Below are 27,284 nucleotides of genomic sequence, written 5' to 3' on the forward strand. Positions count from 1 at the left end.
TAAACGCCCCTGAGACCCCCTGGTTCAAATTTAAAAAAGTGCCTCTGGTCCCTAACCGATGGGGGCAATCCCCCCACAGGTAGTGATGGGTAAATTCCCGGGAAGATATTTTTCGGGAATATTCCCTGGGAATATTCCCGGGAAGATTCCCAAAATGGGAATTTATCTGGGAATTTATGTACAATCAGAAAGTAAATTGCATTCTATTACTATAGTATGATTTCAAAGTGGAATTAATTTTTATACCACAGCATATTATTACTGTTGTCCACAGAGGATTCTTTAAAATGTATATTCTGAACGGTACTATGTTACTTTATTAACACTTTAATATGTTTAGAGAGTACGCATTAGTGTATATTTATTTACAATATGTTCTATCAATTAAATATATGTGAAAAATTATATAGTAACAGTTTAAATTTATATGTAAGTGGATTTGCTCAACTTGACTATTACTGATATTATAAACACATTAAATTTATAAATGTTATAAACCAATTAGATTGGGTAAATGCTAGAAGATACATGTCTCACCAATTTTCAACATTTGCGCATACATATTCATGTTCACAAAATTTGCAAGATACGTACATATCTTTATATTTTAGCACGTAACATTGCCATACACGACCTTTCATTCTACCTATTTCTCGAAATTCCATACGTTATTTCACATGTAAAAGAAGTCCGAGTACCTCTTCAGAAATTCGATCAGAGAGAGGAGACAGACCGACATCTATTACTAATGGTAGTTCAGGGTTTATTAATAGTACTTCATCTCTATTTCTACATAATTCTAAATTACTTTACAAAATGGTTCCATCATTTGTAAATTAGTACTTTACTAATTTTGGCTGTTCTTTAGCATTGGGGGCCAGCTTTTGCACCTACTTTTTTGCGATATTCTATTCCGATGCGGTTGTTTTATGGTTTCATACGTTAAATTTCGTTACCAACATTAAATTCAGATAGCATTGCAGAGCGAGCGTTAGCGAATGAACGCGGGTTAGAGCCCCGCATGGCACGTTGTTTTCTATATTCGTTACCAACAAATTCACTTTCTTTTCTCACATAAATCACTTCCACTTACCTTTCCGTTGTGTATAAATCTCCTACTGGCCTTAAAAAAAAAAAAAAAAAAAAAAAAAAAAGACAAGTGTTTGATACTTTCTTGACTACTTGAACATCACTATCAACTCATTTCTTCCGTAAATCATTATACTTTTTGCTAGTTTTGGCCCCCCAAGACTAAACAATTACCTTACTTTTTAGTGCAAATGGAAATGGAACTTTAAAAATCATATTATTAGTTATATAAAGTACCGTCAAATAATTTTAAATTTTTTTAACCTGCAAATTCTTTAAAACCTAGAAGTAAATCATAATGTCTTATAATAAAGTAATTAGTCATATGGTTCTTATAATTTGGAAGATAAAGTAAAGAAATGGAAATAAATTCCTTCTCCTGAATTTATAGGCCAGGGAAAAACCCGGGAATATTCCCATTTTTTAAATTCCTTCCCACCGCGAATATTCCCACTGCCCATCACTACCCACAGGTGGCTTCCGGCTCGCACACAATGGTAGCTGAATTTGAAACTCGTCGCTAATGGAAGTGTCACCATTGATCTCAACGACCAGCAAAACTATGGATTTGACACTAATATCAGTCATTCTCGATTATTTTTACATTTTTCGTCAACTTCTCCCCTGGTGATCTCAGCGACCGCGGCAAGTACGAATTTGACACTAATATCGGTCATTTTCTACTACTTTTGCAGGTCCCGGTAAACTCCCCCTCCTAAGACTCTTTGGTTCGAATTAAAAATATATATATATATGCTTACAAGGAAAGCTATCCAACTCCTCGACGAGTATCAAATTGAAACTTGCACGAGTGGAAGGACATATTGAAAGATGGAAATACACTTACTCTTACGATTCGCAACGTCGTCGAGAGCTCCTCAGTGGCTAAGCGGTTAGCGTACGCGCCTTTGCCGTGGAAGGTCCGGGTTCGATTCCCGTGGGAGCTCATGTGATTCGGATTCAACGTTAATCAGTAGTTCCACGCCTCATATAGCCTCGCTGCTGAACGGGACGTTAAACTCAAGTCAAGTCAAGTCAAGCAACATCATCGAACCGGAAGTAGAATGATCGTTCTCCCATAACCCCTGAAAGGCATGTACTCGGGTCATAGATACCATAATGCAATACACTGGAACCTGTTTTCTCAAGAAGACCCATATTGCAAACTCAAGATAATAACAGTCGGTGGTGATTGGTATCTCTAGTATGTCATTGATGAGAACTGTTGTCAAATGGAACACTATACGATACACCGATCGTAAGTTCCAAACGAACACGTTTATCCGGTGGAGAAAAGGGACACGGTGAAAGCACAACGCAAAAATGGCTTTCTATGGTTATTATTCTTGCTATTAGTATGACGATTATTATTATTATTATTATTATTATTATTATTATTATTATTATTATTATTAGTAGTAGTAGTAGTAGTAGTAGTAGTAGTAGTAGTAGTAGTAGTAGTAGTAGTAGTAGTAGGATGATTACTGTTATTAATATGAGCACTATCTATGATGAGTAAAAATAATAATAATGAGAAGAATACAACAAATAGATTATATTGTGGGGGCCGGAAAGTCACGAAGGACTTCGGTCAATTTTGAGTCTCCTCTAACACTGCTGTAAAAGTTTTAAAATCCACAAAAAACCATACCCCAGCCGGGATTCGAAGTCGGGACCCTTGAGTCACTGGCTTGACGGCTCAACCCACACGAACACGAAATCTGCGAGAAGAAGAAATAGTACAGGACAGGGTTTCTCAACCTGGGGGTCGCGAAGATAAGTGAAAGAGATAAATATAATTAGAATCTAATTCCGAAAAATATTTTTAAATAATTATTATTTTGAATTTTGTTCTGATACACAATTTTTATTTGTATATATACTGTCAAGAACACAAAAAAATGGTCTACTAAACATTTTCAACAGGTACAGAGCTGGTTAAAAATCAATTTAAATTAAAAATGTACGATATGAACCTAATGCAAACTGCATATCGAAATACCAGAAGGATGCAAATGCACTTAATTGTTATGCACTTTATTATATGACCCAAAATTTAGAGAGTTATCAAGTTTTAAGCTTTTCAAACTGCCTCCATTTTGAAAAAAGTATGACGGATCAGATTCAATATTTCTAATACGAATAAACGGACCCAATTTGGTTTTAATCCATTCGTTTTTAGGGAAGTTACTGTATCCACTATATACAAGAACTGGATTCTTCTCTTATAGAAATAGATGGATATATCGTGAGATCTCCGCAAATAGGTACATTAAAAATGCGACACAAGCTTATTACAAGCCAGATATTATAAGGGGGTCACTGGCAAGAGGATGTGATAATATGGGGTCGTGATCGGAATTAGGTTAATAACTACTGGTATAGGATTATTATTATTATTAATAATAATAATAATAATAATAATAATAATAATAATAATAATAATAATAATAATAATAATAATTCTCAAGGGTCCCGACTTCGAATCCCGGCTGGGGTGTTGTTATTTGTGAATTTTAAAACCTTTATAGCAATGCTAGAGAACACTCAAGAGGGACTGAAGGCCTTGGTTACTTAACGGTCCCAACAATATAGCCTATTTGTTGTCTTCTTCTCATTATTCTTATTTTTATTCATCGTACTACTCATATTAACAATAGCAATCATACTACTACTACTACTATTACTACTACTACAACTACTACTACTACTACTACTACTACTACTACTACTACTACTAATAATAATAATAATAATAATAATAATAATAATAATAATAATAATAATAGTAATAATAATAATGACAGTAATAGTCATACTAATATCAATAATAATAAACATAGAAAGCCATTTTTGCTATGTCCTTTCACCGTGTCCCTTTTCTCCACCGGGTAAACGTGTTTGTTTGGAACTTACGATCGATGTATCGTATCGTGTTCCCTTTGATATCGGTTTGCATCAATGACGTACTAGAGATACCAATCACCACCGACTGTTATCATCTTGAGTTTGCAATATGTGTCTTCATGGGAAAATAGATTCCAGTGTATCACATTCTAGGATGTATGACCAGAATACATACCTTTCATGGGCTACGGGAGAACGATCATTCTACTTCCGGTTCGACGACGTTGCGAATCGTAAGAGTGATTATATTTCAATCTTTCAATATGTCCTTCCACTTGTGCAAGTTCCAATGCGATACTCGTCGAGGAATTGGATTGCTTTCCTTGTTAGTCTTGGTTTGGGCCCTGGACCAAGGTACCCGTGACAAATATTCGGTAACTATCACTTTACTCGTCTGGTCCCCAGGCCGCATACAAACAGACAAACATACAGAAAAATCGTTATTTTATTTATATTAGATAGATTATATATATTTGGAGACAACTCAGTTAGACCCCCCCCCTTAATTCAAAATGATTTCAATACAGGATAGAGTTACTCAGTACTGGTTTAAGTATTTTATGTGACATTTTGCCTTTAATACAAAAGTTTCGAACTATGTCCTTTTGAAAGTGTTTTTCTTTACAATGTTCTTCTGAAGAAGATTTGTAGATGAGAAAAATATTGTAATATGATGATTTTGTAAGAAGTATTTACAAATTATCCAAGCTCACACATTGAAATCATGTAATGTTTTAAGAAATTAGGATATTGGGAGTAAAGAATCGATATATTCACGATTTCGATACTCTTGATTATTCAAGGATTTGTAACAATCCCTTTCCTACTCCTACTTCTACTCCTGGATTTTTCCCTGCGAAGTAATGCTATTTGAATTCGAAGAAACAAACTTCAGATGATTTGTGGAAATATCCGGCAGATTACATTACTCTAGAAGCAAATCACAAACAATACTCAATTCTACTGATTTTTTTTTCAAATAAGTTGTACTAATATATTTAAAATCAGGTTTAGTTCTTACAATTTAAATTATCAGTTATAATAATTATCATAATGCTACTATTTGAGAAAGAAGAACGTTATTTGCAGTAGGGTAACGTATACGATAATTCAATCAAATATTTACTATTCTCCAAATATCCATTCTATATCTGAATCAGTGACCCAATGCTAGAATTTTTGATAGATATACGATGAACCGTTTTTAAAAAAATAAGTGAATTTACGTTAGACTACGAAGTTATTAGGTGGGTATACGCCGTATACTGGCCCGTATTCAGGGGGTCTAGGGGGCCGTCCCCCTAAATTTTTACTGGTCCCCCTAAAACTTTCACGGTAGGTTTGCAAATGAACTATAATATGGTTGGATAGGCCCATCCTACATTTTTGGGCTGGCTATCGGCCTGCCCGTATACTCGTTGCGTGCCACATTGCACCCCTAATCTGGGTATCTGACTTGGGCAAAGCCGTAAGGAATAAGGAAAAAGATGTTTTATTTTTATAACATCTATATAGTAAACTAACAGAAACTTCAATTTTTAGTAAAACTCAGTAAACTATTTACACTCTGAACAAAGTTTTATTGACACAGAAATTTTATATTACGCGTAAAACATTCCTTTGATAGCATAACGTTGCCAGAAAACAGAACACCGGAATTTGAAGAGTAAATTTATACATATTTCATGCAGTATAATGTTGTGCGTTGGATTTGTTGATGCGATTGTGTTTTGTCCTTAAATAAATGAATAAAAACAGTAAAACAGAAAATAAATATTTAGCAATATAACTCAACAAATAAAAGCATAGATGTAAATACAAGAAAAGAGAAGGAAAAAATAATAAATTGTAATAACGGAACTCGTGTGCAATGATAATTATATAAATTACGAAAGAAATTTTTTTGTTTGTGTATGTTTGATTTTTTATTTACTTTTAATGTATTTTATGTGTGTCGAGAAACGATGTAATATTTATAATAACATTGGGAAAAGCAATCACCATTTATTGATTTTTAACGTACCTTTAGTATAAGCACACATTACTGTTGCACCATTTACTTTATTATAACTTAGAGTTTGTTAGATATATTTTTGTTCGAAGCAGGGGCGGATCCAGGACGGACTTCTGGGGGGGGGGCGGTCGGCGGTAATACTGCTACTTTTAAGAGCTCCAAACTTGTTATGGATGGGTTTATTTATATATAAAATAAGAAAGTTTTCTCTTGTGGGGGGGGGGCGATCGCCCCGATCGCCCCCCTCTGGATCCGCCCCTGGTTCGAAGTAGCAATTACTGAGTTCATCTTTCCGAAAACTTGAGTAAGTTCAAACACCATCTTTGTTGGCCAATAACACTGGTACCAGAAATTTGCATAGAAAAATGCTTCAAATGTATATTAAAAAGACAAAGTGTCTTATTATATCAAGATTGGCTAAATCTAATAAGTTTAGTAGATCAAGTGCAAATTAAGCAGTGTTCTAATTCATTTCTTAAAAACGAAAATAACCAATTAAAGGACGAATAGACAAGACATAAAAAAGTTTTCGGAAGATACGATTTAAAAGAAATCAGATTCCATAATATAAATCAGACTTAACCTCATCTTGCAGAGAGAATACAATGTTAAATATCAGAGATATAGAAATACGACAAATGAAGCAGTCGATTCTCCCAGCAGTACAACATAATATGCAAAGGCAGCGGAAAGTGAAACGCTTTAATGTAAACCTTATTACTTCCCTTCGCCATGTATATACATACTTTTTGTTGGTCGGTTTGTTGCACTATCTGAGTAGCTAGTGGGTTGAAAGTTCGTGATTTTTAAGAAACTCATTTTACCAAAATTCTAATGACTGTCCGTCTGCCTGCCCACGAGATAAAAATCTCAAGTACTACTTGATGGGACACTATGAATTTTAGCCAGGATGAAGAAGGTCAAACGTAGCGAGAACAGGTCTGCTTCAATCGATTAAGTGTCCAAACAATACATTTCAATTTCATCCTTACTTCTCCAGTAAAACCGGTCATGATAAAAATTTACTACAACTTTGGGTTTCAGTATTGATCTACATTGAACAAAACCAATAACATAGCTAGATACGTTTGTTAAAATCTGATGTAGCGTTCTACGAATAGGCACCATCTTCTCCCTTAAACTTCTTGTCAAACTAGAAGTGGTTGAAACCAATCACTTCCAGTCTTAAGGTTGATCACTGTAGAACATAAACATGTAATAGATAACGTGAAGCGTTTTCCTATTATCAATCAAGCGGCCCAGGGTAATTAGAGTCAATTATTTTATCTTCACTCTAATCTCTTTACTCAATCTGGAAGTGGACCACTACCGGAAATCACCAGTGGAAATCTAACACTTCCGGTTTTAATATTAATTGAGAAAACATCACGTCATACAAACCAAACTCATTCACGTGGTGTATACGTGACACTGCTACTTGTTATTCTGATAATGGCAATGGCTATTCTTAAAAATAACATACTATAACATAAACATTTATTTCATGCATTATCTCATTATGCAACTTTTAATATATATATATATATATATATATATATATATATATATATATATATATATATATATATATATATATACATATATATATATATATATACAAGGGCGGATCTAAGGGGGCTAAGGGGCTATAGCCCCCCACCTTGATGCTCAGGTTTACCTGGATAAAATGGGCTTCAATTCTGCTTTACACTGGATAAAACGGCAAATTATGGTTTAGCCCCTCCCTTGATAATATCCTGGACCCGCCACTGTATGTATATATATATATATATATATATATATATATGAAATTGTAGATGGATGCAAGAAACATGAAAATGCCTAATTATTCGACTCGAAAAATCATCTTAAACATTGATGAACAACAAAGTGACTAACATTAAATTTTAAATAAAGTCCCAAAGTCGTCTTAAGCTAAAGGAGATGGACGATTAATGAAAGTGGATTATTGCAAAAGAATTCGCGAAATGAAAACGTGAGACGAAATCAGAGACCCACCCGAAGTCACATAGGTAAAAATTACTGTACAGCATACAGCACTAATTTAAAAGTATAAAACGCCTATTTCGTAATTAAATGAAAGTTACATACCACCAAAATTGTGAAATATACCTTTGCTATTTCATGGATGTTGTAAATTTAACATGATTTCGTAATAAGTGCAATCAAAATTTCAGGGTACATCTTCACAATAGTTCACAATAATCCTCAAATGACAAATCCAACTTCACGTTTGGTTTTAGTTTCACAGACTCGACTCAAATAACTTCCACATCACAAGCATGTTTCCACAACCTAAACAATATTCTCTGAAGATACAGTAACAGATGAAAGTAGATGAATTTAGCTCAGTGTTGGGAAGAAGAGTGAGAAAATGTCATAAAATGTGGACATGTATATTCTATCTATAGCTATGAGATAATAGATGGGAACTTCATCTTTAAAGGTTGAGTGCTGACAAACTTACAGATAGTTATAAATGTTAAGTTACCAGCTTAAGTACTGCAAAAGAATACAATACTTCTACTACAAAACCATCTTTTTATGAAAATTATGTTAAATATAAATATCTTCATTAAATCAATTGCATTTTGTAATTTAATCTTCAATATTTCTTTCTTTACAGAGCACTTTCGATATGGCTTACGAAATGGGTGCAGCTATAAGTGTCCGAAACCTAGCTAATTTAACTCCGTTGACGCTTGCTGCCAAATTGGCACGACGGGATATGTTCTTTCATATCCTAAATATAGAACGTGAAATCTACTGGCAGATAGGTAAGCATATTCTGTATTTCATCCTAGAATAACATTTATTTATACACAGTTCAATCAAAGTGTTTCACTCAAATATGTAAAGAATTGCCTGTCAAGAAGAAAAATGGGAAGTTGTACTTTTGACGTTGTGGAATTGAATGTAGTGCTTTCTGTTGATTTTGATTGATGTTTTTGAGTTTAACGTCCTTTTCAGTAGCTAGGCTATATGAGACGAGACCTACTAATTAACGTGGAATCCGAACCACATGAGCTGCCGGGAATTGAACCGGGTCTCCAAAGCCAAATTCGCGTGCCCTAACAACTTAGCCACGAAGAAGCTCTCTGTTGTTGAGTTTGTGGTGTAAATAATCAGTCCTTATTGCATAAATGTTTTTCATAAATAGGTAAATATTCAAATCAAGTATCAAAGCGATTATCTGCATCAAAATTAAAAATGTACATACACTGAAAATTTCATTGAAACTATCTTAAATTTATTAAAATGGTAAAGACACTTTAAAAAGAAAGAAAATTTTTTTCCGTGTACGCCAAGAAAGTTTAAAGAAAATTCTTAGTCTGCAAATTATGTAAACTGACAACGATGTTAAGGATGAAAATATGATTATATAAGAATTTCATGCTTAAAACTAATATGTTTACATGGTACATGTTTAAATTAGGTCTCATAAATTTATATTATGCATTTGTGTTGAAAAAAAAGGTTGTGGATCAGAGGATCACGAAAGAGAAAACTTAATAAAAGAAGAGGAAGAAAAGAAAGAAAAAATGTCAAAAACGAACTTTACTACAACAGCTATGAATACAAAGGAATTAGTTAAATATTATAACATTGTTGCATATATTGTACGGAAAATAATGAAAGAATATTCAGTGTTACAACGTGACATTTTAGGCCCAGGTATCCAATAAATTTGGAACATAGAGGATAGCCTTTTCTACTCAAAAGATCAGTATATGATTAGATTGCAAATTGCTTCCTATTTCCTAGTGACTTCATCAGTAGAGTGTTTGTAATGCTCCATTGCATGAAACATCATAGTTTATACAGAATTCTCAGTTTAGGTTGATTTTTATGTTCTTAATTTTATGTCTAAAAATTGAATTTCGTATCATGTTACATGCTAAAGTAGCCAACATAATGCATAACAATCACCTTCGCGGTGGAGAAATGTCTTTGTATTGGACAGGTTGATATGCATAATCATTTTAATTACATCTTAATCTGTTAACGGTATTTGGAGATACATCTTAATTAATATATTACATCGATAGTCGTTATTCGGAAAATCATATATGAAGAAATGTAAGGATGAATATGTAAATAATAACTACTTGTATAATATACGTTACAAATAGAATAAAAATATGTTAAAAGGGAAATACTACGTTTAAATGTAAAGGTAATACAATATATAATAATAATTACAATAAATCGGATAATACAGTAATGGATAGAATATATGGAGACTTTCTAAACACGGTAAATACTCACCTCACCTCCACTTCTCGATCTCGAAATGATACTACTTACTACTACCTGTATAGCTAATAGAATATGGATTTAAATACATATTTGTAATATACAACTGTATACTACATGATTATACTAATACTTACCTGCAATTTTAATAAACGATGTGTTTCAAAAGTCCCTTACCATCTCTTTTAAAATACATACGGATGTATTTATATTGATGTAAAAATTTGCTCAGAATGTCAAATCTGAAATCAGATTTCATGTATCTTTATTTGGTGAGAAGTTATGGACAACGTCAATTGATGTTTCCCTGTTACACGATGAGCTCCACATTTTACAGGCTGACGTGAATGACGCTGATTGAAATTGGTTTCTACTGCACGGGCACTCCTTCCACCCCTCAGTTTGACGATCTGGATGCATTCCTCAGTTGTTAACTGCATGGTTCACAACCTGCAGAAAGAGGAATAAACACCAAATAAAAAGGAATAACTTGGCAAATAACAATTTATGCATCGTGGAAAATTAATTAGCAAAATACAATATATGCATCGTGAAAAATTAATTGGAATTTCTATTTCCTGGCGACGTGATGGCTTGGTTTCAGGGCAATCATCTCTGGTGCGTGGGGTCCCTGGTTCAATACCAGTTCCTGCCAAATAGGCTTTGTTTTGCAGAACACCCTATACCTGAGTTTTCTGGAAGGGGGGGTCCTCGTTTGCTCCCACTTTCATCATACCACCATTATCATCATCCCATTATTATTGTCTTTCTTAATCTCGGTACATAACTGTGGGAAGATAAACTAAAAAGAAATATTTTTGTTATTCTCTGCGGATTTAATTTGTCCAATTGATTTCTATAATTCAAAAATATTTTTTGTTGGAAAAGAACACAAAGCTTGTTCAACATCTGTTAAATTAATGTGTAGCAACAACCAAACAAAAATGAAAAAAGAAACTTTGTTTTCGACACTCTTACACTTTAGAAAAGGGATCTCTCCGTTCTTTCCACTTAGAGCAGAGTATAAAATGAACATGGTGTGTTGTTCTCACCAGGCAACCATGTATCCAATGTTTAAAAATACTTTATTATAAGTGTAAAAAGTTTTACAAAGGAATGAGTTCAGATCTACTGGAGAAGATGGAAATTATATATTCTTTTTTACACTTTACGATCGAATGAAACGGTTAAAATTAATAATTCATGATTCTACATTACAAAGGTAGAAATTTGAGCTGTATCTTAGTATTCCTTTTTCTTTCTATTGTGGTTGAAGTTACGAGGACTAGCAATGAAAAGGTAACCATATTCCTTTCTAACGTCATAATTTTCCTTTTAACGTTCGTTTTAAGGTATTATCTGTAGCAAATTACATTTTGTAATCGGGTAAGCGCGGTTGCTTTGAAATTTAATGGAGAAAGAATTTGCAAACACAAAAGGGAGAAATGAAGAAAATGTGTGTAGCGAACTGTCAGGTTTCTGTTACAATAGAAGAAATTTAATTTTAAACGCATCGACTTTGACTTAAGTAAGAACATTTATTTTTTTCATTTTATTATTAAATAACATGAAAAATCTGAGTTATATAGGCTTTTCCAAAAACAAGGCCAAAACTTTGAAATGAAAACTACAAGTGATTATTTATTTGTTCTTTGCTGTGAAAACTAATCAAGGGCTTACCAAGAACCGGGCAGCCCGGGCATCTGCTTGGAGTGCCACACTCAGGGGGGAGGGGGCAAAAACGAGCCTCAAAAAGTAAATTTTATAATGTTTTCAACTGACTTTTTTGGTTTATATTCTTGTAAAGTAGCGTCAATTACATTATCTTTTTCCATTGCACCATGGAAGAAGAGAGTTTCTTAGTACAAGGGGGACAGTATCGACAAATGGAGACATGCATTTAGAAGAAAGAGTGGAGGGGGGTTGGTATTGTTTATAGCAGGTCATGTTCTTTACGAACTTCTCCCCAGGCATGAATGTTATTGGATTTTATATATGCTACTCTTTTAAAGTGTTATTGGAGAAAAAACAATATAAACAGCACTTACGTTTGATTTCTTAGAAACGACACCGCTGCGTCAAACTGGCGGCCTTTGTTGAAAGTAGTGTCTAGGAGATGTTATTGTTTCGCAATGTACAGTTATTGCCAAATCATTTATTCCGATAGTGTTTGTGAAATTTAATATACATTCTGGAACAAAATAGGAGGGGGTTAGAAGCGGTACTACGAGAAAAATGTAGTACTAGTATAGTAATAACATGTAAAATATAGGCTAGGACTAGGGAGCATCAAAAAGTCACTTTACCTGGGTGAAAATTTTCCCTTGGTTCCCCCTGAAAACAATCCATATGTTTTGAGGACAATATCATTGAAAAGCCCTCCTCTGCTTCAGTGAATAGAATGTATTCTGAAGGGTCAATTTTGCATCAATTTCACACAAATATTGCGCGGGAAATACGCAATGATCCGTCCAATCCTCCCTTCCAGTTCACTAGTTGTTCGTGGCTTATTTGCATAGTCCTGAGACTTAACACAACCCCATGCAAAATGTTCCAGGCAGAGAGATCAGTTGATCTGGGCACCAGTTTACATCACGATGCATCTACAGAACGCGTCCTGGTAACTTTTTGTGTAATAAGTCCAGAATCTGGTGACCAAGTCTTGTTCAATTGTGTAACTATTCTTGCTTATCTGCCAGAAACCACTACACATTATCTACTCAGCTGACAAACTTAATTTCGCCAAGTAAACCAGTGTTGCCGGAGCATAATTTCTAAGTTTCGACGGTCATATTGGTACACTCTTTATAACTAATGGATGGAAATTGTAATGGTAAGAAAAATGGCCAATTTCCTTATAGCTAGTGACGTGTAGCTACTCGACCGTTTCCCTTCTTCATTAAACTTAACATATTAAGTTTTTCTTAAACTAATTTCTATATTTCTATCCTTCAAAGACTTTCTCCAACTCCCTACTTTCTTTTCCTTGTTTGTGTTCTATCGGCAAATATAATACATCAGGAAGCTTTATCCCTCACACCTTCAGTTATAACATCGATGACAATGTTGAAGTTGTACAGGTTTAAGGGCACGACCTAGTGTAATTCAACCCGGACATGAGTTTGGCGATTGAACTTACTTGGTTCGTGACCATTATATTGTAAAATTCTTTCAGTTTATAAGGATAGAGCAATTAAATGTGCTCTGAATTTGGACTTCCCCTTCACCTTTTTATTATAAAAAATCTTATATACACAATTATAATAAGTAATTCACCTAATATAAATTTGGGTAAGATTAGGATAGGAACCCGGTGACCAAGCGTCGTTGGTTTTGCAGGTGAGGTTCTCTGCCAAGTGTCGTGAGAGGGGTCTAGATAAGGTGTCTCTCTCTCGGTGACCAGGCGTCGTGAGAAAGAAAAAGGAACCCAGTGACCAAGTGTCGTGGGCTTAAGGATGGGTACCTCTCGGTGACCAAGCGTCGTAAGAGGGGTTTTAGGTAGTTCGATCAACTTGGATAGATTGATACCGGTCGAGGAGTGCAGCTCCATTTTATCCTGAAGTGTCGGCTTACTTCGGTGTTCCTCGTCCTTCCGACTATTGGCGACTCCTCTTCGGGTCCGTCGTCTGCGTTGTTTTGTTTTCGATTAGCACACCTTAGTACAAATGGTTATCGCAGATTACGGGGACATACCGAACCTTACAATATACATAACTTTCCGCTTGTCCTTTCCCCTTCAGATATCTACATATTTTCTAACATGGTACACTTTTGTAGGCCTTTTCCAAATCAATAAAGACTATATTAGTCTTGGCGCTAGCCCATGTCACGTGTGTATTATTTGTGCCCCCATTTTCAATGCTGGGTGTTATTACCCCCTTCAAAGAGAGTTAATTTCTTTGGTCACGTGATCTGGTTCATGGTCGTTTATTCGCCATATTAGATTCAAAATGGCGAATCATGACATTTAAACGCTCATAACTCTGCCATTTATGGATCAATTTTATCCATCCTTTTTCCATTAGAAAGGGAGAATTACACTCTACAATTTTGTATTCTTCCACTTTTCGGGAAATCTGCGCCATTTTCCCGAAAAATTGAAAAGAGTAGAAGTGAAGATAAAATTTTATTCTGTTTTCGTAATGTTCTCGAAAATGGCTAATAATTCAACATTTTAATAAAACGCAAAAAAAAAAAAAAAAAAAAAAGAATTTAATGAGTTTTAAAATGGTATACAACTTGCTGTATTTAGTTTAAAACTAGTCTATATATATTGAAGGAAAAGTAATAGTATGTATGATTTTAATTGTTGTTATAAAAATAGACTCTCCTCCGTTTTTACCTACCAGCAATATATCTGTACACCAGGCACTAGTCCATCTCAAGTGCGTAGTTTTATGTTCCCTAAGTCTTGTTGTGGGGTTTGTTAAACACCTATACGAGTATAAAAACGGTCACATGATCCAGATCATAGTCTTTTGGTTGCCATGTTTAAAAATGGACGCCAAATGACTAATTTTTTTTGTCAAAGTATATCTCCGTAACCAGTGGTCCGAATTTACAGCCTGGTTGCTCATTTTACTCCTTTGTAAAGTAAATCTCATAGTTCAAAATTATAGTGAAATTTGAAAAAATAGAACAATGACATATTTTCAGATACAAGTCTTAAAAACGTGGATTCAAAGAGCAAAAATTGCTGACGACAATGATGTTGATTGCGGATTGTCATAATCTCCCTGGCTTCCTTCCATTTTCTCACCAAAGTTTTGTTCTCTACTTCTATGACTTCTGCTACTTCCCATCCTATCCTGTGGTTTGTCTCTTTCTGATGCTTGTGTTTCGCATAGTTGTCCCTTTTCAATCTTACATCATCCTGGTTCTGTTTAATCCTTTCTTGCATTTTCTTTTTTGTTTCTCCTATGTAAATTTTGTTACACTCCGCGCATCGTACTCTATATATTACTCCCCTTTGATCTTTGTCCGCTACTGCTTTTCTCTTGATTCTTCTGACTAGTTCAAATATTCTGCTTCCTCCTTTCCTGTACGTCCTAATTCCTGCTTTCCGAAGCATTCTCTTTATCTTCTCTGTTTCTTTGCTTAGGCTTTGTATTCCAAACCTTTTTTGTTCTTATCTTCTTCCTCTTTCTTTCTCTCTCTTGCTATGTCTCTTGTGACCCTATCCTCTTCGTTTTATCCATTTCTCCTTAGTTGTGTCCAGAAATTCTTTAAATCTGTTTTCCTCTGTTCTTAATTTGTGTTTAGGTCTCCCATTCTTTCTCCCATGCTTTTTATGAAATTCTTCTTTCTACCCTCATCCACATCACTTCTTTTGTGGCAATACACTCCCGCTGCACACTCTTTTTGGTACCAGGATGTAATAAACTCTCCTCCTTCCTGTGATATTGTTTTTTACATATTATCACATACCCTTGCTCAGTGTGTTATTGTGTATTAATTTTCTCTTTCTAACGGAAAAAGGATGAACAAAATTGGTCCATATATGGCTGAGTTATCAGCGTTATAAAAGGTCACTATCCGCCATCTTGAATCCAATAGTGCGACTAAACGACCGTGAACCAGATCACATGAACAAAGAAATTAACTCTCTTTTAAGTGGGTAATAACACCTAGGAGTCATAATGAGGGCACATATAATGCACAAGTGGCACAGGCTAGCGACCGCACTATATGCATTGTAATACAACACATTATTTTTCCTGATTCGTTTGCATAGTTTGCATTACGCCTGTTGTACTAGTTTCTGGCATAAATCCAAATGTCCTTCCTCTGTTGATGTTTCCCCCAACAATTCTCTTCAAAACCTTCATCGTATGTGACATTACTTTGATTACTCTGTTGTTTTCACAGTTATGTACATCTCTCTTCTGAGGACTTCTTAACTATGAGTACAGAAACACTATGAATTTATTGATTCAGCATTATTTCCTGTTTATTAATTTTCTACATCAGTTGCCATCTATACATTCTGGCCTTAAACTCTTCCATGTTTCTACTTGTCTGCCATCTCTACTTATTGATTTTCTCTCTTCATTTGCTTCTGGCTTATTCTTACAAGTAAAGGGTCCAAATGGATGAATCGAGTTGCGGGATGAGACAAAGTGCGCCTGATAGAGGATATGAAAATATATATATGTGCAAAGTTAGAGCGGCTGAGCACCATAAGAAAGGGAGGGGGAGAGAGTCAAAGTTGGTGGGAGAAGGGCTATGCTATGTTATTGAAATATATCAAATAAACTGATGAATCCTGAAAATAGTGAAAGATAGACAAAGCAAACTGTGGTAGTTTTATATATTGCCAAAAAAGAATGAGCAGAGTAGATCACGAACCTCCACCGGCATCTTAAAATCCATCATTTTGAAATTTGATATATTTTCTCGAATGGAAAGGTACTCATGTAATATACCAATTAGGACCAGCATGTTCTCACAAAACCAATAATGGACTTTTGTGTTCGTTATCTGTACTTATTTGGAAGATTTAGGCTCATTTTTATAGTTGTTTACGAAAATCTAGGAGACTGATACTCGTATGTTGAAAGTTTGGATTATCATAGAAACACATGTAAGTTAGACATACCCACAAGTCAAGAAAACTAACATTGAAATTTAGTATTCAAGTTGAACATTATTATTATTATTATTATTATTATTATTATTATTATTATTATTATTATTATTATTATTATTATTATTATTATTATTATTATTATAAAATTTCACTGTTGGATATTTTAGTTTCTTAGATTTTCGTAAATAACTATAAAGATGCTTCTAAATCTTCCAAGGAAGTGCATATAACGATCACTAAAGTTCATAGTTGACTTTTGACTACCTTTCTATTTTAGAAAATATCACAGATTTCAAAATGGTGGATTTCAAGATGGCGGCGGAGGTTCGTGATCTACTCTGCCCATTCTTGTTTTGTCAATATTTGAAACTATCACCGTTTGCATTGTCTATTTTTCACCATTTTCACGATTCAATAGTTTGTTTGATGTATTTCAATAACATAGCATAGCCCTTCTCCCACCAACTTTGACCCCTACCCCCCATTTCTTATGGCGCTCAGCAGCTATGACTTTAAACATATAGATATTTTCACATCCTCTATCAGACGCATTAAGTCTCATTTCGCAACTCGATTCATCCATTTGGACCCTTTACTTGTTAGTGCTGTGCCATGTTTTGGGATTCCATCATTGAAAACTTTTCTCGGACTTACTTTTACTTAACTTTTAACGCATCAAGCCTAAATCGTCAACCTTGTTTTCCAAACTGGGGTCTTCTAGGGACCCCAAGTATTATTTTAATTTCTCAACTTTCTTTGCACTTTCTAACGAACGTATCATTGATTCAATTATGTAATAGATATCCCAAAAGGATGTAGGACACATTTAAAAATCGAGAATAATTTAGTTCTTATAGTTGCAGCAGTATCACCCTCTGAGGTCCCTAGAGGACCCCGCTTGGTGTGTTAAGGGTTAAAAGCATTTCGAAATAACTATTCCATCTTTCTTTGGTCCTCTCTTCATCGGTAAGAACCAATCCTTAGTCATCTTTCATTTTTGTAATATGTGTAATAACAGTTGTTGCTCTGTCTCTAGTTTTTGTTAAACTGTTTAGGCTTATCATTCCACCTGGTGTTTCAGAATGAAATGAAATGAAATCTTTCAGGTTTAGGTCTTATGGTTTTGCTGAATACACTAAAGGAAACGATGAGAATGAATGAAGAAAGCGGGTGGAAACGGGATAACTCCGAGGCTACTTACTCACACGGGTGTTTGTCCGCCAGTAAGTACACTTGACGCGAGCTGGGATAGAACTAGTAACCCGATGCACCAGAGGTGAGTGCTCTACAGCTGATCCCCCTGGTGTTTGAGGTTCGTCACACATTTTATCCGAGGCTTGCGCTTTTGACTGCCCCCTTTGGTGTTCTATTAACCGTCTTGAAGCTTTTCCTATCCTCTTTTGTACCAGAACCATCTCACTTTTCTTTGTTTCTTTCTTCACGTTAATAGTTTCTTGCATTTCCTCGTTAAACTATCAAATTTCTTTTCCTACTGATAGGCTCTTTCCAGAAGTTCTACTGAGAATCTTCTCTAAGGCTATTATATGTTCCTATTATTTACCCTTCACAATTTTATAATCCTCTGTTTGCAGATTTACTCCTTCCATAATACTTATTTCAACGATTCCCTTATCCCTTAGAATCCCGGAAAATAATACTGACAAACTATCAAACATAGTCTTGGGGTCCATTGGACCTCACTGGGAGTCCCAGGGTTAATTGCTTCTTTTTAAGTTTCTAACATTTTATTTTCTGTTTTCTATTTCTAGACCTTTTATTTTTGCGAATTTCTAGTCTCCACTCACTATTCTGTACTGTGGGGACACGCTTTCACCATTTATTACCTTACGGATTCTAATTTCCGTGAGATATTTTATTTGGAAGAAAATGTAATCGATTTCGTCTTTTCCACTATCTTGTAAGTTAAAATATGTTCCTTCCTCTTCCGAAAAAGTATTGCAAATCACAAAATCGAATGCCCTCGCAAAGTCTATTTCTCATTCTCCTTCCTTGTTCCTTTCTCCCATGCCCTAGTCACCGTTTATTTTGTTAATTCCTCTCTGCTTCTACCGATACGCTCATTAAAGTCACTTGCCTCTTTATTCAAGTTCAAGTCACTTGCCTCTTTATCTTTTCTCTTTATTCAAGTTCTCTCAGAATTCTGTCTTTTCTTTCTGCTCGCAGCCTACTTGCGGAGCATATGCGCACTCTACATTCATCATTTCGTCCCTGAATATATTGTGGTCTATGGCTTAATTCTCTAAATGAATGTGAGGCAGATTTCTAATTATAGTGCAAAATAAAGCAGGCAACAAAAATTAGCGAAAGTATTGAATAAAAGTTTAGTAAGTGAATAAGATTGAATAAGATTACCAAATTAGAATTGATGGGTAATAGAATAGTAGAGTTTTTATGTGTATAATTGTATCAAGTATAGCTGGACTGATGATCTCAGCGATGAACTGAGGGACAGAAGAAGAACAATTCCTTTCTTTAATGTAATTCCGTCACTTTTAATGCAACTTAATTGCGCTGTTTCATAGTAGTGTCATGAATGGGAAACCGTATGCTAATGAAAAGTGGATTTGCAGGGTAAAATTAGCTGTTAATAATAGATGAGTCTCACACAGTAATTTATAGTACAGTAGTGTTTTACTTCGAAGTCACAAGAAGAGATGTTGATATTGCACTTAATAATTTGTCTAGGTTATTTCAACTCTGAAGGCTAAAGATAGAAAATCACAATATTTCCTGTACATATTACGGATAATATATTGAGCTCTTGTATACTAAATAGATGTCAACAATGTAAATATTGTGTTCTTTAAACATTTCATTTTTTGTGTATCTGAAATCAATAATAAATTTCCTTGGAAATAGTTCGTTCCCTTTAAACATGTTGTTCTTGTATAGTTGTTAGATAAGAAACTAAACAGTACATACAGATTTTTACTTTGTCATGGATTTTGTGCATTTTAACTACCATTTACTGTAATCTCATTACGAACTCGATTCCATATTGATGTTTACATTAAATTAACAAGAAAATGGAACCTGAACAACAACCAAAACAAAAGTTGTCAGATGGTTTCTTAAATAAAAGATCATCCGGATCCCCTAACATAATGTCCTTACCTGATGAAGTGCTTCGTAAAATATTTGCTAATTTGCCAAGTGACAGCTTGGTTAACAGTGTTTTTCGTGTTTGTCATCGCTGGAGTCTAGTTGTGAATGATGCAACACTTCTGAAGGATTCCAACATAACATTTACGGACGATAACTCCAGAAGTTATATTCTGGACACGCTTAAACGACTGAATAGAGTAGGAAACTTACGAATAAGAACTTCGGAAAATGTCAATTGGATACTACATATAATATCGGAGCATTGTCAAGATCTTGGTGGAATAAATATCAGAAGTTCTGAGAAGATAAACATTAATTTTGTTAAGACAATAGCTGAAAAAAATCCTAATATTTTGAATTTGGCTATCAATATTGACTCTCTGAATGTGGAGTGTGTATGTGCAATTGTACATTTCAGAAACTTAAAGAAATTGACCATTTCGAACCAGGATATTCTCAACCAAGAATCTATAATAAGCGGGCAATGTTTTAGAAAGTTAGTGGATTGCTGCAATTGTCTTGAAGAAATTAATATTTCAGAATATCTTTTGGATGAAGATATAATATATTTAATAAAGAGAAAGAAAGATGTTTTGAAATCTCTGAGCGTGAGTGCATTTAAACTAAGCGATACAAGTGTTACAAAATTCAAATTATGCAGGAAATTAACCAGATTAGATCTTTATAAATGTTCTAATATTCAAGATTCTTCACTCTACAGTTTATTAGAACTAAACTTTCAGCGTTTGTCTATCACCAAAGCAAAGCGTTTATCGTCTAGTGCATTTTGCAAATTCTTTATGGAGATTAAGTCACGGACGATTAAATATCTAAACTTAAATTATTGCTGCAGCGTTGACGGGCGCAGTGTACAAAATCTTTCCCGTAACTGTTCGCGGTTGCATCATTTAGAATTGGCGTACTGTAAGAAAGTTACGAACTATTCTCTTATTGTTGTCATTAGAAACTGTTCCGAACTTAAAACTCTTAATGTCTCTGGGTTGGCTTGTGTTACTATGGACCATCTGTTACTTATACACCTTCATTCAAAGTATCTTAGGAAGTTAAATGTGACAAATTGTTGGAGACTCAAAAATAGTGATGTAGATCTTTTACAGAAATTTGAACCATTTTTAATTATTTACCGCAGTTAGATAACTAAATAGTATTAGTGTTTGTAAATACAGAACAAGACAGTGGATGGTTTTGTATAATTGCCGACGAGTACCGAGGTTCACGTAGCACGGAACCGCTCGAATCTTTACTTGTATTATTATTCTGTTATGGAAAAGACGATGTTCAAAAATAAATAATAATATTGGTTTAAAGATAAATATTCAATACTTTACTTGTTATTGCTGAGAACCCTGGAAAAAATACAACAAAAAGGTTATAATAGACCAACTAGGAGTGTACATTGTGTGCATATGCCCTGGACCTACTTTGAAAAATTTATTTGCGGAACAACCCATAAAATTTATGACGATCACGAATACAAAAGTGTTGAAGAGAATATATAAATGTTCTTGACATGACAATTTGATAATAAATACTCTATGTGAAAAGCAAGGTCGGCTCTATCATGTGTGCAATATGTGCATTTGCACGGGGCGTTAGGTTTCGAGGGGTGACAAAGTTTGTCATAACTATATTATTTAAAATAAATATTTCTTGTTGGAAACAAATTTATGATGATAGTTACATTTACTATACATTATTCGGCGTAAGCTCTAAACTGCGATAAACAAAGCCACGTGAAACTAAATCTCGCTGATTTGCTGTTGTCCTACCGACGCTTGTGCTCCTCCGCAAAATAGTTCATGTGATTGCATTATTACTTTTACTATGAAGCTTCATATAAAACTGCTATATTATTATAAATGTGAAAAATATAATACGGATTATCTAATAATACTGCAATCGAGTGTGGCTAATGAAACAATAGAAATAAACACTAAGCATGCGCAGTAATTCTGGCGCCAACTCAACTGTGGACGCGTGTTCTGCTTTTAAAGTCTGAAAGATGACTGGCATGAATCCCGGTTCCGCGAGTGTTGTGGGGAAACACCAACAAGGCAAACCTTTACTCACTAAGCAACAATTATTTACAAGCGAAATTCAAATACTTTTTTTAAATCTTTCGAGTTTCTTTTCTTTCTTTTCTGCTGCTGCTGTAAGTATCTGGACAACACGAGACAGTATTGTCAAAATGCGCGTGTATAATTTTGCTCCTCCCCGTGGGGAATGGGAGTGATACATCACTAGCCAATCGTATTTGTGACAAGCGGAAGGATACAAATATTTTGTTTATCGGAGTTTAAAGCTTACGCCGAATAATGTATAAGCTGACTTTCTATTTGAATAGTACATTCATAAATCATGTTTAGGTCTCATTCCTTTAAGGCCACACGCACAGTGCTGAAGGAAAAGGTCAAACAATTCCCAGAATGAATTGTTTGATTGTTGCCAAATTCAAGAACTCAACTCTCGAACAGTAGCGAACACATGGCACAGCTATTTGGTTATCGGATTTAATATGAAAACTCGTCTTGTCTTTGTTACATACAAGTACCTTATCATTGAAGGAGGAAACACATTTTCTTTTTAATTTTTTAACAGATATAGAAAGAAAATCAAGAAATAAAGATAAAAGGGCTAGTTGTACTGGAACACCAATCTGATATATTGAGATTGAAGCTCGATATTGAATTCTATAAAAAGGATTACTATCTTTTCTCTGCAGGTGTGTTTGTTTTATCTTTCACTAACATAATTGATTATTATTTAAAGTCATAAATGGACACTAGATTGTATTTGTGGTGTTTAGGCCTTTCTGAATGCGACTTTCGTTCCCTTCCCTTCGTTGTTAATGATGCGGTAGCATACTTAAAATCGTGGCTTTTAAGATTTGTTCTTTCTGTAGAAATGGTGAGGAGGGCAAATGATGTCATTACACGGGGCGGCAAATTGTCTAGGGTCGAACCTCGTAAAAATAGTAGGTGACACGACAAATGTCTAGATAGTAATTAACACTAGAAGGACCAAAACTTTTACCCTCCTAGAAGCACCGAGCCGTCATTTTGACGGCTATTTAATTCCAAGAGATGTATATCATTTTTCTTTATATTTCTCTTATTTTAGCTTGAATTTAATCTGTTTAATCGACTAGCTTATGTTTTATGTAAGTTTTTCTCGTGATATAATACAGGGTGATCTACTAAACCCCGTCAATATCTTAAATATAATATTAATTTTCGCCCACACGACAGTGACATGAAAAGTTAAAATAAAGGAATAATACTTATATTCTTACATATGAAATCCTTTTCATACTAGTCACGTGATCATCCTACCTGTTCTGTAGACATTGGCTGGGCTAGTTTTCTTTAGCACAAACCCTACGTATAATGAACCAAAATAATTAGTTTTATATCGACCTTTTTATCACATGGAAGTGAATTTACATTTTCAATAAATTTTTCTTTCAACTTGTATGCACTGAACTCAAGACAGCAACATTTTTCTCGCGCTTACACTTGTGTACTGTGAGTGGATTTCCTGATTGCTATCCATAAACGTTTGTAGTGAATATATCCTTTTCTTTCTGTTTCAAGCATATTTTGGGAAGTTCTCTTCTATTGGACGCAGACTACCAATTAAGGTCATCTGTTTCGTTTCCAAAGATTCGGCTCATTTTTAAACTGTAAGAGAGGTTATCGCAAGTAGCATTCAGTCCTCTGTTGAGAAAAGAATCCATCGTTTTCAGAACAATATATTCGCCTAAATGTGAGTCCCGGCGTGGTTCTTGGTCGTTTCCCAGGTAGGGAAAGACTTTTAGTTCATACCGTGACTTTACAACTGCAAGCAACCAAATTTGAATCCAAATTGTTTATGCTTGTTAGGCATACATTACATGAATTTGCATCTCATTTTAGTAGAGAATAACTGTTCATCTACACAAACACTGTCGTAGGTTTTATAGTGCCTGATACAATTCTCAACGAATAAGTTCTACACAAATGAAGTTTGCTTTTAGACTTGAAGAGCTAGGACATTTTTCATCAAATCGAAGATACTTCATTATTTCAAGAAATACCTTTCTTCCCATAATCTTTCTGTAAAGCACTGGTCCACAGCTTACTTTCTATAGTTCCTTTATGGGCATATCTGAAGCTACACGAAATATCAATATTGCTAGAAATGAAACCGGTTCTGCAATTGACAGTGGCCAAAGAGAATCTCGACGCTGTCTGAGCTTCAACAACGGTGCATTTCAGAATCTTTCTCAACATTGTTTCGTCTCTGAACAAGCGAAAAGTACTACCAAATTCACCATCTTCAATATGATGTAACGCATACTATAACAAGCAGGTTTCTCGCGAAGTATGTCGTGTGAGGCACTACGCCCAGCATTGCTCTGTGTGTCCACTTTACTCCAACGTGTCCCGTGAGCTGCTATAAAAATATTTGATCGATTACTTCTGGAAACTTCTGTATCTGCTTCCTTCCTGTTATTCGAAGAAGCTTGAGACACTGCATTCTCGCTACTACTGTTGTCTTCATCGAAGCAGTCTCCCTGTTGTTGTTTCAAGCGAAATTCGTTTTCACTCAAGGGCCGCGGTGGCTCATTGGAGTCTCGGGTTCGATCCCAGTCCCCGCCAAGTGAACTTTGTGGTGGACAAACTCCGTGTGCGTGGGTTTTCTCGGGGTTCTCCCGTTTACTCCCACTTTCTTCATTCCACCATTTCATTCATTACTCATCGTCACCGTCCCCTTTAGCCTAACCAGCATATACGTGGGACGTAAAACTCAAAGATTTCATTTCATTTTCACTCAAATCTTAGAAAGCACGTAACATTTTATCAGGTCTTATCTTGCTTTTGTAACCATTCATATGTGCCTTCAAGAAAATTTTTATTTCTACAGAGAACAATGTTACCAACGAGATACGAACATAATTGAAGAAGAAAATCATTCAAAGAAGTGCCATGTGTATTTTTCCGTACAGCTTTGAAAAGCAGAAATAAAACATATCAAATAGCTAACTCGTTGGACGAAAATAATGTAAAATATTTCAAAATGTATTATTTCCAACAGAGATACTATCATATAGCGTACAACCTAGAAAACAGTCCACATCAACAACAATATATAGATTTTTCAATGAGGCAGTCAAATTGACGGTCTGGTCCTTCTAGGGGTATACAACAAAAATATGTATTTATTTAAAATATACACAGAATGTTCATATGCTATATCAAACCTCCCTTTAAAATAATAAAAGTCCTAAAGTATGGTTGCGTAAGTCAAAGAAATTTATGAGATATATAAAATTCTTTTACGTAATGCCGTCAAAATGACGGCTTGGTCCTTCTAGTGTTAAGATTTGTTCTTTCTGTAGAAATGGTGAGGAGGGCAAATGATGTCATTACACGGGGCGGCAAATTGTCTAGGGTCGAACCTCGTAAAAATAGTAGGTGACACGACAAATGTCTAGATAGTAATTAAACTCCTTCGAAACACGACTCTACGTGTTCGCTATAGCTTTACCTGTTATCTGAGTTATTCCAAGTTCCACATCACGTGAAAGGTGAAGAACATAAATTATGTTCTTGGCATATCCCCATCAAAAATCACAGGGGGTGATATTGGCGGACCTAAAGACTGCACACTGGCCACTATTTCCAGCACGACCAATTCGATGGGTTGGAAGTCCTGCGTCTTTTCGTTTTAGTACACAAGTACCTAGTGTAAACAAATTTTCGATGCTAATTGAGGGTCATCTTTCTGCTAGGTGTTTCTTTTCTATACTTTGTGCTAAATTTCCTTTGGATATCTGTACCACTTCTTTTATGTCTGAAAACCAAGCACACACAAGGCGTTCTCTCATTGAGAAACGGATGTGATGAATGCGGTACTATATAGCGACAGAAAATAGATTTATTCAAAACATCTGCAAATTAAAAAAATATAATTTTAGTCTTTGAAATAACATTACTCTTTAAAATCGACTTTTTGTTACTCGCTACTGACAACATTTTGCATACAATATTTTTTTCAGCTGACCTGGAGCATGTGTCGTTAAATACAAAACTTTCCTTATTTTTAAAAATACTTTGTAAACTATTCATACATTTGTAGGTGGGGTTTTACTCACTTCTCCATATAATCCCCAGTGAGATTCAGGCATTTGTCTCATCGTTCCACGAATTTGTCCAAACCCTTTGCAAAAAAATCAAGGCTCTGGTTAGCACCATCCTCATATTCTGCTTCACTTCATCATCACTAGTTGACAGCAGACTATGTTGAAACTGAAGTCTTCTTCAGGGAGACTCAATTAGAAATAAGCGACCTGGTCTCTTCTTGACGATAACGCCCAACCCCTTTCAGCACACAAACAAGACACAAAATTGAAGAATTAAGGTGGGAACGGCTGTTCCACTCTCCATGCAGCCTCAATTTAGAGCAGAGATACTTCCGTCTTTTTCCGATGTTAGTCTGTATTTCAAGGTGAACGTTTCGATACAAAGAAGTCAAGTGGAATGTGAGGAGAGAGTTAAATAAGCAGAACCCTTATTTTTTGCAAAGGGTTTGGACTAATTGGTGCAACTGGAATACAAATGCCTTAATCTCCATGGGAATTATGTTCATGGAGAGGAGAGGAAAAACTCACATACACACTAGTGTATAGTTTATAAATGCATCTTAAATATAAATATTTTACAGCTCAGAAAAACATATATTGAACGACTCATGTACAGGGTGAACCTGAAAGATGTGCACAAACCCCGGAAGGTGATTCGTGACATCAAAAGATGACAAAACGTCCTCTTGCATACTGTCGAATTCCACGTCATGTACTAGTGATAGGGTTGCCGACTTGGAATCGAGAATCGAATCCTGACAATTAGAAAGGAACAGAAAGATGTGCACAAACTATCTCTGCTTACGCACCTGCCTAATGTACAATTTTGTAGATGTTCATAGCAACATTTAACTAGTTTTTTGATGTCACTGATATTTGAATGCATTCTGATGAAATTTGAATGATACGTTATTATTCAAAGTAATTTGTTATAATTCAAATTAAGAAGTATTATCAAAATTAAAACACAAAGTAGTTGAATAACATTTAATTCATATATATTTATAAAAATTCACCTGCTTAATCTATCTGTTGCTACAAGGTTTACTTTCGTAAAAATTAGAATTACGCATGCCACCTCTGCTTGGTTTTACACTTATAAGTACAGTAGCAATGTTAATAAATGAAAGTAAAGT

At 34.9% G+C, this 27,284-nt stretch overlaps 1 protein-coding gene across 1 annotated transcript in view; it reads left to right on the plus strand.

Moving 5' to 3' along the window:
- The window catches only part of nan (transient receptor potential cation channel subfamily V member nanchung), a 743,452-nt gene that overhangs the window by 406,291 nt on the left and 309,877 nt on the right, over positions 1-27,284 (plus strand). The window contains exon 7 of the mRNA XM_081734312.1: positions 8,658-8,808. Coding sequence (XP_081590438.1) covers positions 8,658-8,808 — 151 coding nt within the window. The remainder of the gene's footprint in view (positions 1-8,657; positions 8,809-27,284) is intronic.

This window comes from Thermobia domestica, chromosome 12 (assembly GCF_964235325.1).
Source record: "Thermobia domestica chromosome 12, izTheDome1.hap1.1, whole genome shotgun sequence".
Taxonomy (NCBI): Eukaryota; Metazoa; Arthropoda; class Insecta; order Zygentoma; family Lepismatidae; genus Thermobia; species Thermobia domestica.